Genomic DNA, 16,151 nt, shown 5'->3' on the forward strand with positions numbered 1-16,151 from the left:
GCCAAGTAATGATAGTTCACTCATATGGAACATACGACAAATTGTGTTGCTAGGTTGCTACACTTAACTAAGCTTTTGTGGATCTTATTTCGTTGGAATAGGGTTTACGAATGGTCATTTAATTGTGTCAACGACAAAACTACTACCATCGCTTACAAAACTAACCAGTTTATATTTGATCTTCGATTATACGTAGTTGTTACGGATCCAAGGGCCAAATTAATACTAGGCATGCTAAAGTATCGAGTTCTAAACAAATGAGAATAATGATCTGTCATTTATAAATGAAAGACTTAAAAACTATAGTTTTCCCGTGACATACGATGTATTGTAAGGAAAATTGCAATGCAGTAACAAAAAAGAGAGTGCCTTATTATGGTTACTTTCAAGAGAGGTTTGAGTGGGAGATGATAATTTGGGGGAATGTTAAGGAAATAAAGAAGAAGTTTTGTCCCTTTAATAATGTTAAGGAAATAAAGAAGAAGTTTTGACAACGGGATCGGGACACGATAACAACACAAAAAAAGTTGGTTCACCCTCATGTAGGTACATTCTAATAATTTGTGTAAGCAAATCACGAATGCGGCTAAAATTTGCTATGTTCCATATACATAAAAACGCGAGTTTTTGTCTGCCATCTCCAGGTTAACTGGACCTGTCCTTACAGGCACTTCTTTTGTGCCTTTGTTGGCTCGGTTTTGTTTTCGTTTCAGGGACTTGTAAAGACGGACTTGACCAATTAGTACGTTTTTCTAATGATTCTTTTTCTTTATACTTATTGAGATAAATAAATATAACGACCTCCTCGTCGTGACCCTGCCTATGAAGAAGACCCTGGGTTCGAATCCTGCTAAAGGCATTTATTTACGTATTTATCACAGATATTTTTCCTAAGTTATGAATGTTTTCTATGTATCTTCTGTTCAACAATACGTCAGTTATAGATATAACGATGCATATGAAAGTTATCTTTATTAGAAGCGACGATGTGAAAAGTTGTAAGTACTAATATGTCTAATATAATAAACTTGTCGATCATATAAATTACTAACTAAAGTGGACATAGCCACGCCACGACTTGATATTCTGCTAGATCAATAAATTTCTGACGCACTTGCAAATATCGTTTAACAAATTCTGCCGAGGACATAAACAAGTCAAGTAAACTAGCACAAAATTATCACAATAGTGATTTGGTGAATTTCAAAAGTAAAGAATTCAGCAGGTCGGGCCGGGCCATTTCGTCAACAACTTTCTCGAGCTCGCCTATTGATTCGTTCATAGCCCAATTTCGGACACTATATTTATTATAAGTCTCAAAGAAAAATAACGTAATATGTAGTAGTAATTTACGAGATATCATTAACAATTTTGGGACATCTTTATTAGTACCTCTGTCAAAGTTTTTGCGCAGAATATCCACGCAAACATTAGGTACAAAAACATAACATTCAACGTACTGAGTTTGGCGACAAGCGCATTTGGTCGAAGTTTTGTTGACTTTTGTTCTAAAAGAAAGATAATTTTCCATATTTTATATTTATTTCATACTACAACACTTTTTTGTTTAAGTATAATTTGAATCTTGAGTTTCATGATCATGCCATTAATATCAAAATTATTATATTTTTTCACAATGACTTGTTTGTTCTCTTAAGTTAAACGAAAATCCGACAGAAAAAAATCTAAGCCTAAGATTGTACGATCACGACCACATCAACAAAGCAAACCTTTGGTGGCGAATTGACTGGGGGATAATTAATAGAAACATAAATAATTGATACAAAAATATTACATTGCTAATCCGGGAAACAATTACGTGCTATCAATCAGTGCTAACCCGTTATATTTACATGCGTATTTTTACATGCAATTATTGTTGACAACCTATATTATGTCGCTCTTTAGGTGTTTCCATTCATTGTGGGATATAAACAACACAATCTCGACCTGAATATTGCGATCAACCTCACTTATAATAAGTAAATGCAAAAGTAAATCTGTACCTATGTACAGTCAGCAGCGATAGTTGCTAAGCGGGCGAGGTGTTCAAAATGATCTTGACGCGACTTTATTGTTAAGAGAATAAGAGCGCGTCAAGGTAATTTTGAACACCACGCCCGCTTAGCAACTATTGCTGCTGACTATATGTTACCTCTTGACGCTTAATCCGCCGAACCGATTTAGACGAAATTTTGTGAAACAACATTCCACAAAGAATGCAAATAATGAATCTGGCAGCTCAACTCAAACTCCACCTCACAGAAGACCACAGCCGTAATACTTACTTTGTAGTGTACGAGTTGGTACTAGCTTAGGCTTAGGTCGTCGTCGTAGGATTAGTCCTTAAGTTACGATTCCCACCGACCGGCTGGAGTTGGGCCGCGCCGGAATGCTTTTTCAGTGTACCTATTTACATAATGTGTGGCAGAAGCGATAGAATCCGTCCGGAGCCATCCGATCCGCAAGCAGCCGACCGGCTTTGGGCATACAAATGTGAAATGCGCTCCGACTCCGACGAATCGTACTTAAATCTGAGTACCTATCTCAAAAAGGTCAAAGTAAATAAAATCATTTAAAGTTTTTGGTAGTATTTATTTAAAAGTCACATTATTTGAGAAGTGTTATCAACACTCGACTGTCCTTGCACGGAGTAGGTTCCCAACTTGAGCCCTTCTATTCTATGTCCTCCGTGATGGCAGGAGGGCTGCGGTTAGCAGCAGCATGCTTAGGTGTAGAGAATACCTCCGTGTTTGATGATAGGCTTGTGCATGATTGTCATTCAATCTATCTTCGAAGCCAGCAATGCAGCGGCTAGCCAGCCATAAGGGAGATATGTCGGGGATTAGCATAAGATATTTAGTCTGTAAATAAGATTTAAAAGGAATGTAATTTTTTTGCAAAAGACAACGGAAAAGAGCTTTATGAAGATTGAATTGTGTACGTAAGTACTTACAACTTGACTTCTTCGTAAAGATGGTATTTTGTTAGCCAAAACTTTTAACAAAACGCCAATTATTCGTAAGGAGTTGTATTTTAATGATTAGGTAGGTAATCTTTAGATAATTATAATAATATATTCCAACTTGTAACGACAAAGCGAATCAAATTTTGAGTGACAGTATTGACACTGACATTTTCGACTTAAAAATAATATTTGCTATTTCTTATTCTTCATACTGCGAGAAAGAGACAAAGTTATCGTGACTAGGGACGCTCCGTTTCTAAGGCTGACTATTCATTACTTATCCGATTATTATTTTACCGATTCAGTGTTGCCACGAATGAAAAGTTTGTTCCATGTATAAATGGCCACATTGGCTAAGTCGCGCGCGGGATGGCTCTCTCTCGTGGAACTCTTTTCTCGATGTGCGAACTCATGCTGCCAAAATCGAGGAATTGACAGATAGAGATAGAAATTTGTGACGGGCGACTGCCGTCTCTCGCGGCGCGAGCTATCCCGCGGGTAATCATGTGCTAGCCGTGCAGATGCTATAAGTGTTAGTCGCTTGAAATCTGTATCTTGCTTTGTGGAAAATACTCAATGCTAGAATCTCTTCTTCAATCGGTCCCTCAATACTGAGGATCGTGTTATCATGTCCTTCTTCGTGCAGTTTTAATTGTATAGGTGCCATAATTTGAGAACACTATCTAGTAGGGGGAGGGGCCTGAGGTCTCGCGCCTTCAACTTTGCCCGTCACTATTACTCTTTCAATGCTAGAATAGAATACATTTTGTATATCCAGTATTCTGTGCAATTAATCAAGGACTGTTTGGCTATCGAAAATTCAACTAATAGGGCGGGGAAGTTCATACCTAACGTAACAGTTTTTCAAATAGGGATGTATCTCTACAGATCGCATTAAAAAAGTATATCATTTTATATCTAAAGCTATAAGAAAATGGAAAAGATTTTCGACGCTTAGTGTCATCCGCTGCATGCTGTACAAATTCAGTTTAAAATTTGACTAGGTCAGGCCATTTCGTCACCAACTTTCTCGAGCTAAGCCTATTGAGGTGTAGCAGCAGATTCGTTCCGTCACAGCCATTTCGGGCTATTGTAGTTTTTGAACGGACATTGTGCAAGTAAGGAACAACGGTTGGGATTTGCGTTTGTAAATCATTAACATAAGTATCGTGTTGTTGACTGTGTATGGATGTGGCTGAGCCCTTGGAGCCAACAAAAGAACTGGAGGCTTGTTCTGATTGCAATAACAAGTTATTTGATCTGGATTTATTATGGATATGACATGTCAGTGCCAAAAGTGACATTTCTTTGACCAGAAACGATAAGTTTTACATAAAAAAATTCTATTCGCTCTATTTAACAACGAAAGTTAGTATCAGACATAGATATATTATTATGTTACTTAAATGTTTATGCTCAGTTTTATGTAATTTAAACACATCCTCCTTAAATGATAGTGTAACTTCAATTGTATGGAAGTGTCTTTTTAACGGCGGAATAGGACTCTTAATGTCACTGAAAACTATAAAAGAATATCATCAGCATCATAAAACAAAGCCCCCGCCGCGTCTGTCTGTATGTATGTTTGTTCGCCATAAACTGAAAAACTACTGAACGGATTTTCATGCTGTTTTCACCGACCAATAGAGTGATTCTTGAGGAAGGTTTAGGTGTATAATTTGTTAAGGTTTTGTGTAACGTGTGCGAATCCGGGGCGGATCGCTAGTCTCTAATATAACAGACTTTTATAAATAACTTACGCCGAAAATATTTCATTGGAGCTAAACAATATTGTATGTTCTGCCTATTAGTGTTACTTTCGCCAAAACTCGACACACTTCCTGTCGCTAAACAAATTGTAACATTTCGTGCCGTTTGTCACACATGTCCTTTTTAGGATGTGCTAAGTTGACACGTAAACTTTTCAAATGTAATTGGAGACCTAATTTGTAAAACGTAAGGTTGAAAATAGCATACACTAAAGAAGTTCAGTATTTGAACTGTTCGAATGCAAATAAGATATTTGAACGAGGTTAGGTATTTTTAAACGACAACATGTCAGTAATATTAGTCTTTACTTTTAGTTTTGTTAGACAATAAGTGTCTGTAAGACATCTTCCTTACTTTTGGTATAGTAGACAGTGCTGATAGTTCAGTAGATATCTGCAATTTTCAAATTTGACCATACATACATACATACATACACGTAAATAAATTGTCATACCTCTGATACTTAAACAATACCTATGCTACTCGTTTTTGCATTAGATCGATTTCATTCAATGGAAATTTTCTTGCATTTTTAAGCAATTATGAGGTTCTGAGAAAATACGAGTATCGAGGCGAAAGTCATTGTTTACTTCGCGTGTCTAATATCACTATTAATTGTTTAATTTCTAGAAATTGTGTCGATGCTTAGGTTTCTTATTCGGAATTATATGTGACAGTTTAAACAAAATATACTAGGTATTTGTAGGTTGTACGGGTTGTACCACGTTATAATAATCGGTAAACCTGCGATACGTACGTACGAAAAGACAAGGTACAAAAAATACTACATAAGAAGGGTCATGTAACGACAATTTTTTGTATTTTTAGACCGGTAGCTTAGCGGCAAACTAAGAGCTCGAGGAATACTGGTCGTATTATACTTAGAAATGGGTCAAATGAATAAAAAAACCGGCCAAGTGCGAGTCGGACTCGCGCACGGAGGGTTTCGCACCATCAACAAAAAATAGAGCAAAACAAGCAAAAAAACGGTCACCCATCCAAGTACTGACCCCGCCCGACGTTGCTTAACTTCGGTCAAAAATCACGTTTGTTGTATGGGAGCCCCACTTAAATCTTTATTTTATTCTGTTTTTAGTATTTGTTGTTATAACAAACACAGATAGCTATAGCGGCAACAGAAATACATCATCTGTGAAAATTTCAACTGTCTAGCTATCACGGTTCGTGAGATACAGCCTGGTGACAGACGGACGGACGGACGGACAGCGGAGTCTTAGTAATAGGGTCCCGTTTTTACCCTTTGGGTACGGAACCCTAAAAAGAAGTGAACTTAAAACTCTTATTTTACCATACATTTACAAAGTTTTGTGAACGATACCAACAACATACGACTTGGCCAGCGGGAAGCCTTTCGTAATTTAAAGTGGGTCACACAAATACAAAGAATAGATGGTCTTTGTTAATGAAGATCCTCTTTTATAAAACTCGAATATCAAAATTAGATCTCTTTTGCCGCCTGAGGCCTCAAATAGTGGTCCTCAAGCAGGAGGACCTCTCGAATCCGTAAGGTCATTTATTTGTGTGATGATTATATGTGACGTTATCTATGAAAAGGGACCTTATTGTCGATGGCGCTTACGCCATTATTAACGATGCTCCGGTATAAATACAATGCCGCGCGACGCTGTGCGGCGTAAGCGCCATCGACAATAAGGTCCCTTTTCATAGATAATGCCCCATATAATAGTACCAAGTACCTAACTGATTTTTAACGCAAAACAAAGAGCTTTGTTTGTTCTTTGGCCTTATTCTAATACGTAAGCGCCATCGTCGTAGTTTCTTGAATATAAGTAATGTCTTTGTCTCAGGAAATCATAAGTAAAATGTCACTTGAAATAGTTACTTGATTCGTTTACCTAGAAATAGGATATATGAGAATGGTGCCTAGAGGTAATTCAAGTAACACATAAATCTAAAATCTATTATTAAATTAATATGTATAAAAATCTTAAATCTTAAAAATTAAAAAAATTACATGATGAAATGTATTCCTAGTAATTCACCCTGAAATATCAATTTGAAAGTGGCAACCCAGACGGAAGTCAAGAGGAAAACGTCCTGATGTCTCCAGACAACCGGCATTTTTGCCGTATGTAAAAGGGGTAACCGATAAAGTTGGCACGGTACTTGGAAAGTACTCTATAAAGACGGTGTACACTCCTTTATTCAAAGTAGCAGGGAGCCTAAGGTCACCGAAGGACGTTATTCCGTATCAGTCACCTGGCGTTTACAAAATTGATTGCAGTTGTGGTAGTTCCTATATCGGAGAAACAAAGCGCACAATAGCAGAAAGAGTTAAGGAACATATTGCAGCTCTCAAAAATCGTCAGGTGAACAAGTCTGCCGTGGCTGAGCATTTACTGGAGTCAGGACCAAACCACTGGATTGAGCTGCATAACCCTAAAATCCTGTCCACGGATCGTCATTTCTACAGCAGGAAAGTACGGGAAGCCATTGAAATAAAAAAACATAGTAATTTCAATCGGGACGAGGGTTTCAAGATCTCATCCACATGGAATCCAGTCATTAGTAAATGTAAGCGTAAACGAATATCGACAGTCGATAAATCGAATATCGTTAGTGTTGTGTGTCGACAGAGTGACATCCCTAGTGCGCAAAACGTTCAAGCGGATAAACAAGAGCAAGTGCGGGTAGTTCGAAAAACTCGCGCGGTTAGACGATGCTGATGTCAACTTAAGCCAGTCTTCTCCGAGACCACGGGGACAACGCCGTCCTCGAAACGTCGGAGGTAAATCTTAAAATTTAAATACGCGATTAAGTCCCGTTGTATAATTTAATAATGTGTAAAAATCGTGAAATTTTAAATCAGTGTTACTTAAACTTAGTGCCCAAACTGAGTGGTGCAAAAAATGACGAAAAAAGCTAAGGCCAATTTATTATGAAGTCGAAACTCGTACAAAGAATTAATAAGATATTGCTTGGTGATAAAAAAAACACTGACTAACAAATTGCTAAGCGAATAATTTCATGTCAATTAGGGTTCTGACGGGCATTAAAGTTCATATTAGCTTGTATTTGACTCTGATTACTCGATAATAAAATGTGACGTTATCGATGAAAAGGGACCTTATTGTCGATGGCGCTTACGCCATAATTATCGATGCTCCGATATACATACGCGGCCACGAGACGCCGTGCGGCGTAAGCGCCATCGACAATAAGGTCCCTTTTCATAGATAATGCCCCAAATAATATTCGTCGTTTTTAAACAAAAAATGTAAACATAACTTGATTGTGATCATACTAGAGTTTTTATTTCTTAGTAATTTATAATTAAAATCTAGCCATCAGATAAATTAATGTTGTGTCATAAACATTTTGAGTTTTTGCGTCAGTCCCGTTTTGGTAGGGAATTCACAGGCCATATGTTGACCTTGGTTAAAAAGAGACAGAAGATATATGGTGGTCATAAAGTCTTAGGCCTTTTTTCTACTAAGGCGTGTATTACGTGGCTTGAGCAGGTTTCTTGCACAACCATTTCAAGTCCTTACTAGTATAGTAAAGTGCTTTGGGGTAATTCCATAGTATTTTCAGATTAGTTGTAGTAGCATAAAATGTTGTTGTTTTTATTTTTCAACACGTTGTCATTCATACATTCATATGTATTTTATTTGTATTTAAAAATGTTTTATATTGAGTATGTTTTGAAATCTTGCCAAAAAGGGTTAGGTAAGCATTTTTTTACTTGGGTAATTTCGCAGAACTTTCAAACCGTCGTTTAGCATATTTTCTAGCGTTTTGATTTAGGATTAAAATACGAATTATTAACATAATACATATGTATTTAAAATAACATAAATATATCTATGCAGTAGTACTCATAGACATTATAGACAATCTATATTAAAGTTCGTATATAAAAAGCACGCGTGGTATATCGTTTACCTATATACGATTTTCGTAATTACCACAAACCACCTTATTATAAATGCGAAAGTGTTTTTATTTTGTATTCTCGCAAATAAGAAAAACAAATGTGGAATGGCTAGGAAGGAAGACAGACAGTAGTATGGGCAGCATTTTATCCCAAAATGGCAAATACATACCAGATTAGAATCATCTATTGGCTAAGGTAGGATGACATTTGTATGAAATTGGTATTTATTTAATTTTTGTGAAATGACTTTGCCTGGGGTAGAGTATTTACAACATTTGTAAAACATTTTATATTGAGTATGTAGCTGATGTTTGATGATATTTGCGCTTCTAAATACATAATTATATGCAAAAACAATTTAGAATGATTTTACCTTATTCTGTCTTTTATATGTAATATGTATGCAACACGGAAATATTTATGCCTGAGTCATAGTTATTGTGAAATTAACACCTTTGTCATTAGTTTCGAAATCATTTTGAATATCGTATTTAGCATAAGTATGCCACGAGTTACATAGGTAGTTTACTTAAATATGTACTACGCTTATATGACAAAAATACTGAAATGCAAGGCGTGAAGATTTTTTGTTTGGCAATCGTGTGAAGAAATAACAATGCATAATTACAATGCATACCAAAATAACTTCACGACACAAAAACAAAGCAACCAACGTTAACATTACCTATTATTCTTTGTTACCTACTAAATATATCCCATCGTAACAATTCCTCAGTCAATATCTACAGGGTGCAAATACAGTATCCTTACATACATAAGAGTTATGTTTATTATTGTGGTGTTTATAATCATGGTACCATAAATACCATAATAATAACACTCAGCCAAGATCGGTCTCATCGAGTATCAACAACTCAGATTATGGCCTCACGAGTGTTGAAAAATGTGGAAAAATAAACAAAATAGAAGGTAAACAGGTATTCCCATTCATCAAAAAGGCCCACAGGCATGACAAAACGCATGTGTTGCCCTATTATTGGCACCAAACGTCCTGTAAAAACACAAAAATGTACCTTATTTCTAAATGCACTTACGACCGTTCTATGACAGACGTTAGAAAGGAAGATGTAAACAAATGATTGTATTTGTAGAAAGGGCGTAAGTGCAATATGCTGTATAAGAAAAATATGAGTGACTTACCTTTATCGCCCATGAGGGTTTTAGCGGAGGGTGCCTGGCCGAACGGTGCTTTAGGCACGATAGCGGCCCCTTTATTCTTCTCAAATAGCGCTTTACGCTCCCTAAGGGACATCTCTGCTGGGTCCTTAGCCTTCGGACTCCCAGCTTCGAACATAGCTGCCCTGGATAGAACTGAACTTCTATCATTATTCGTTATTGGCGCGAAGCGTTTGATAATAGGAGAGTCTTTTGTTTGTACACAATTCGTTTCATTATTATGATTTTCTTCAGTAACCAGCACATTATTTTCCTTGTCTTTATCACTGTCACAATTTTCCTCCACAGGCGGCGTGGGGGCTTTATATTTTTTAATTGAAGGTTTTTTTGTAATCGCCGGCTTGTAGGCCACGGCGGCAGCCATGTTGGGGGTTGCAGCTGCACTGGGGGTTGTCGATGTCCGCTTCGGCTCCTGTCGGGTGCGATCGGCGGTTTCCGTGGTGAAATCGTAAACGAGCCGCGATTGGCTGGCCGAGACGCGACGGTAGCCCTCGTGTTCCTATGATTGGACGGGTGAGCACGTGCTTTGGCGTAGTTGCATTGTAAAGGTCTTATGTTTTTAATTGATCGTTGCGTTTTAGGACCGTTATACGACTATAGAGGTTAGATGCGTGAGACGCGCGCCGCGTCGGACGGGCAACTGACGCTTGACGGAGCGGAGTCGGGAAGCGCCAGTTTAATTTGAACTTATGTTAAGTGATTAGAGGTTAGATTCGCGTACACATGTGCGGGATGCGTACTAATTATAATATTTTTGACATGTTTAGCTACAACATGTGTCATTGGCAATGAACTTAGAACAAAGATGGTTTGGTTGGCTTAACGTTTTCGACGTAATCCTTTATACCCAATGGGTATGCTAATTTCGGTCCCATAATATGAGTGTATTTTACAGTAAACCCATATGTAAGGAGCTGTTCATAAATTACGACATCGATTTTTGACTTTTTTTGACCCGCCCCCCCTAAAATCATCCAAAAATCATGCTTCGAATGACCCCGTTTCCTCCTACGTCATGCTACCATCATCCGATGTCCAGACCCGCCCCCCCCAATTTGAAATTAATTTGAAATGACGTAATTTATGAATAGCCCCTAACGAAGGAGATTTCCATCTACCTGTATCAAAGTGCCAGAAATTACCAGATAGCTCATTCGTAATAATCTAATTGAATTATTTTTAATCTCGTTAGTAACATTTAATAAAAAATGTAACGACTTTTTAATTGACTTTATATTATTTTCACAATTATGACTAAAAATAAAAGTAATCTATCTTCTTCAACTAATAGTCTAGCTACTACTTCCTAAAAAGTTGCCATAGTACATTACTTTTCGTTAAAGGCAAAGTAAAGTGCACTGAGCAGACGTAACAGCTGACACGTAAAAACACGTAACTACGAAGCGTAACAGCTACTAAGCCACTTTGACAGTAGGACCTGACTTTCAGAATACCGTAACCGTAAACATAGTGGAACCTTTTAGAAGTTGAGCCTTTGGTCAGTTGTTAGGTTTTACAAATATTGACTTCAATTGTAAGAAAACGAGGAAGTGGTTTTGAAATTTGTGAATTAAGTTTATACTGTAGTAGTAATAGGTACTGAAAAAGGTAGGTAGGTACAGTGCTCTTTTAAAATTATACGAAATATATTTAAAGGTGAATTGTACTTTTTTCAGTACCTACACTCTAAAAAATGAAGACCAACTAAGAGCAGTTTTCTCTTAGTTGACGTTAAGTTAATTATAACAATAACGATCTTATATAAATCAAAGAAAGCTGATTACTTAAAACAATAAGTGTATCTGTGATTGAACTAATAAAGTAGGTATGTTATTAATCCTAACAATTGTATACTTTCCATGTATCATTAACTTGTTGGCATAATTATGTAACGTAGGTTGATTCAATCCTTAACAAATTAATTAAAACAGATAAATATGTTAATAGTTATGAACATTTTAATAGTTTATGTGATTATTTTCTCTTTGTTGATTTACATCAGACTTGGTATTTTAATCAACTAAACATATAATATTTAGAACAACGAAGATAAAACATTCAATCCCATTATGATCAAGTTATTGTATTAATTACGAAACTAATATTCCATTCTATTAAGAATTATTTGTTAAATCGATTTTCTTCATAATTAAATTAAATAATCAGTTAATCCGTTCAATCAAGAGATAAGTAGGGGGGCGCCGGTGCACCCGCGGTCCTCCCCGCCCGCGCCCCTGCGGCGCCTGTGACCGTGCGAGTGGGGAGTCAGTCTCAGCCTCGACGTTCAACATTCAACTACTTAGTCATTCAAGTACGCGTCAACGAAATAAACTTTACTTGTGCCTTTATTTCACGGCAAGCCTGGAACAGTGAACGTGTTACCTTTGCTTTGTGTACCTAATGTATAATAGTGTATGTGCAACATGGAGCAAGTGCTAATCGCGGCGACGGGAATAAAAGGCGCGGGGACGGGCCGGGATGGTTATGTGGGAATCCCTGTTGTGGACTAATGAGACCCCAGGTCTACCCAGTAAAACCCCTGTTGGCCGCCTCAAGGTTTTAAGGCGAGGCACGGGAAACGATCGGGACCATGCTTCCGAAACCCCGCCAGCGGCTGTCCGAACTGCGGACTCGACTTCGGAGGAACTGTTTCCCTTTACTTCTCTAAGAGTGCGCCATTTTTTGCGCATTGGCTATCCCAGGGACCCTCGTGTAGGCGACAGACGTCCCCGAGCCTGCCGCCAACGGGTACCCATAAGGGGGAAATCGACGGTTGTACGCCAAACGGTCATTATATTTGTAGCCCGTTTTAAATGTTAATTATAATATATATGTAAGGTATGTAAAAGAAAGTTCGATTTTTAAATGTAAAACGTTTAGTTTTCTAAATGTTTAGATGAATAAATAACATCTTATTATATATATTTTTTTTGTTTTATTCACTTACCCCCTTTTCATAAAACTTTACTTTGTTAAATTTGAATCTCAATTGTTTAATCAGTTCAACTATGAAGCTTGTTGTTGTGTTTTATTGTACTAGTACAATTGATGAAGAATGGTATATTGTACTAGACAAGCTTCATAGTTGAACTGATTAAACAATTGAGATTCAAATTTAACAATTTCTTAGTTCTGGCTAATAAGATGCATAAGTCGATGCAATCATGTTCTTAGTTGAACTTATTAGGGTCAAATAGTTGATACAGTAATTATTCATGTTAACATTGATTTACATCTTAGTTGAAATGATTAAACAATTGAGATTCAAATTTAACAATATCTTAGTTCAGCCTAATAAGGTGCATTAGTCGATGTAATCATGTTCTTAGTTGAACTTATTTGGGTCAAATAGTTAATACAGTAATTCTTCATGTTAATAATGACCTACATCTTAGTTAAACTGACTTGTTTGTATTAGTTGGTACAGTAACTTATCATGATTATAATTATCAAGCCCTTAGTTGATCTTGCTAGGATCAATTAGCTAGCATAATTATTTTTCGTGTAAATATTGAACAAGATCTTAATTGGTTCAGTTACATAGATATAGTAATAGCAATCAGAATTACCTTATTTGATGTGTCTAAGTTCTTGTTAGGCTCGTATGGAATCAAGATGCTTGATTACGACTATCAAGATATTGATAGGGCCAACCAAATTTTTTTTAGAGTGTATTTTACTACGCATAATAATGAATGAATGGCGGGTGTTCATGGGCGACGGTATTCGCTTACCATCAGGAGATTCGGTTGCTCGTTTGCCAACTGCCAACATATGCGTTTGCATAGAAAAAAGCTTAAATGATTATTGTTTTGAAAAATGCAAAAAACGGCCAAGGTAACGGTCCCGTTGCCGAACCCCCTTATTCATAAACGTCTGCTAAGTTAATCAGCTGATGATCGTCGTTTGTCCCTCTCTATAGCATAACGACAGATAGGGACAAACGACGATCTTCAACTGATTAAGTTAGCAGCCGTTTATGAATAACGTTATTTAAGGGGTAGGTATAACGTTAAATATAGCGCTGTCATCCCATAGTGATAATCAACTGTCAAAATTTCTATACAAGCTAATTTGCTATATTTCATTAAGCCACACTAACTTACAGACTTGGGGGAACTGTATCTGTCTGTACAACAGTACGTCTGTTTTCTATCGATTTGAGATTACATATAACGTTATTCGATACTTTCTACCCTCGCTAAGGCAATCAACACTCGTATCTTTGTATTTTTTCACTTTTAATGTAACAAGTTACTATAAAAATAATGGTGACACACACTTTTTTCATCGAGGAGTTCCATTCCGATGGTTACCTTCCGACTGCATCTTCCGATCAGCTCCATAAAAGCATAAGGATTATTGCATTGTCATCGGAATGAATAAAAACGGAAAAACTCCAAATTACAAAAAATGCATTTACTCGAAATTAAACTGAGATTCTTGAGACCATACAGAAGCTTTTCCGGGGTTCACCATGCATAAGTGGGATTCCCCATGACGAATGAGTGAGTGGCGAGTGAGTTTTAAGCTTAGCTTAGTTTAACTGCAGGAATGTAGCGTTTTGTGGTGGTAAGTTAGGTCACCAGACCTGAGAATGCGAATCGAAAAACGTTTTACGAGTAAATATCGAGGCTGACGAATTTCATAACTCTAAAGTCTAAAGGATTTCCTTTGTGCATAAAATAAAAAACCCTTCTAAACATCTAGTTGAAATATACCTACTTACAAAGTGAAGTTCATCGTATTACAATATTTAAATCCAAGGTCGCATGCCGTGATAACGACCCGGAAATGGTCGAAGGAACTAAAAAAACTGATTATTGTTATGCTTTATTTATACGTTTAATAGGTATTTTAACAAGCTAAAATAATTAATTTTATTAATGGGCATAAACTGTGATATATTTGTTCACGGACTGTGAACAATAAGAAATTGTTTATAGTTTCAGTAAAAAATAATAGTATTTTTAATTTTTAATGTTCGTCATTATCATTAAAATCTATTAATCTCATCGCATCGCATCGCGTTTCGGTTTTGCGGATAGCGATGGCTATTGATCAAGATACCATACTGACGTCAATTGTTTTTTTTTTATAATTCCCCTTAAAAAAACACGTAGGTATAGTCACAGGGCGGACACGCCATACATCAAAAATCATTTGCGTTTATATGTGTGCACGGCACGTCTGTACACGCGTCATTGTGTATGTGTGGGTAAGTCGCTTTACTGAGAACACGCCAGAAGTCCACCAGATTCATGTCGCGGGGCGAGGTAATGCGAGTCGGGGCGAGGCGGTGCGTGGCCGTTCTGTATGATAATACTATTACTTATTCTGTGGTATAGTACTCTGTATTGCCCATAGATGTAGCCAATAAAAAAGGAAGTGTACTTAATGAGTACACCGTGACGCGTCACCGGTGATAATTGACCCACGTTGAACATTGTATTTAGATCAAATAAAAAAATGAGTACTTTATATTCAATATGACGTAAGGTATCTTTGTTTTGTACGCGTAACACGAGTATACCTCTTATTCCTATTGATATAAACTACTAGAATTGCGTGAACATTGAATGGAGTTACGTCGCGGTAACTCTCATGTATGGGTATTCTTGTGAATGAGTCGAACAATTGCTATTCTGTGTTACGTTACTCATAGATTCGAAATAGGCATTGTACCATGTATGGAATATACCTGTTTATTTCATAATATCGCTAACACCCCAAATGTGGGTAGGTAGGTATTAAAATTACCTGAATAACGAAACCAAATTCTACCAAATACAGAAACAACATTTTTTACCCGACCACTGCAAATTTCAGTTATAAATACCTATAGGTAGATAGACATGGGATGGGGCCTATAGCGATAATCAAAAAACTAAATTTCGATATTTGCCTCTCTAACGCTCCAATAGGCGAAATAACGAACGAAATTTTTAATGAAAATAATAAATAAATAAATAAATAAATCGTTTATTCAGATGAAATAAACCCTAACATACATATTTTTTTCTTCTGCCAAACTGCAGGACAGTTTGTTGGCAGAGGGAACTCCCTTAAAACATAGATGGGTAAACTGAAAGATACTTAATAAACAATAGTTAACCTAAAACCAGTTTATCTAACCCCAAGCCCACATAAAGACGTCAAGGCATCAATTTACCATGTTTTAGAATTAGCCCCATCAACCAATTGCAGCCACTTTAAATTTCGGGTCCCTCCAGAGTCATTGACATTTTGAAACGATCCGTTACATTGCACTAGGTTCGGCATTCGGAGTTTGAAAAT

General features: G+C 36.8%; 1 protein-coding gene across 1 annotated transcript in view; it reads right to left on the reverse strand.

Moving 5' to 3' along the window:
• The window catches only part of LOC134657994 (anillin), a 103,955-nt gene that overhangs the window by 65,779 nt on the left and 22,025 nt on the right, over positions 1-16,151 (reverse strand). The window contains exon 7 of the mRNA XM_063513589.1: positions 9,819-10,353. Within this exon, the coding sequence (XP_063369659.1) occupies positions 9,819-10,353 (535 nt within the window). The remainder of the gene's footprint in view (positions 1-9,818; positions 10,354-16,151) is intronic.

This window comes from Cydia amplana, chromosome 21 (assembly GCF_948474715.1).
Source record: "Cydia amplana chromosome 21, ilCydAmpl1.1, whole genome shotgun sequence".
Classification (NCBI taxonomy): domain Eukaryota; kingdom Metazoa; phylum Arthropoda; class Insecta; order Lepidoptera; family Tortricidae; genus Cydia; species Cydia amplana.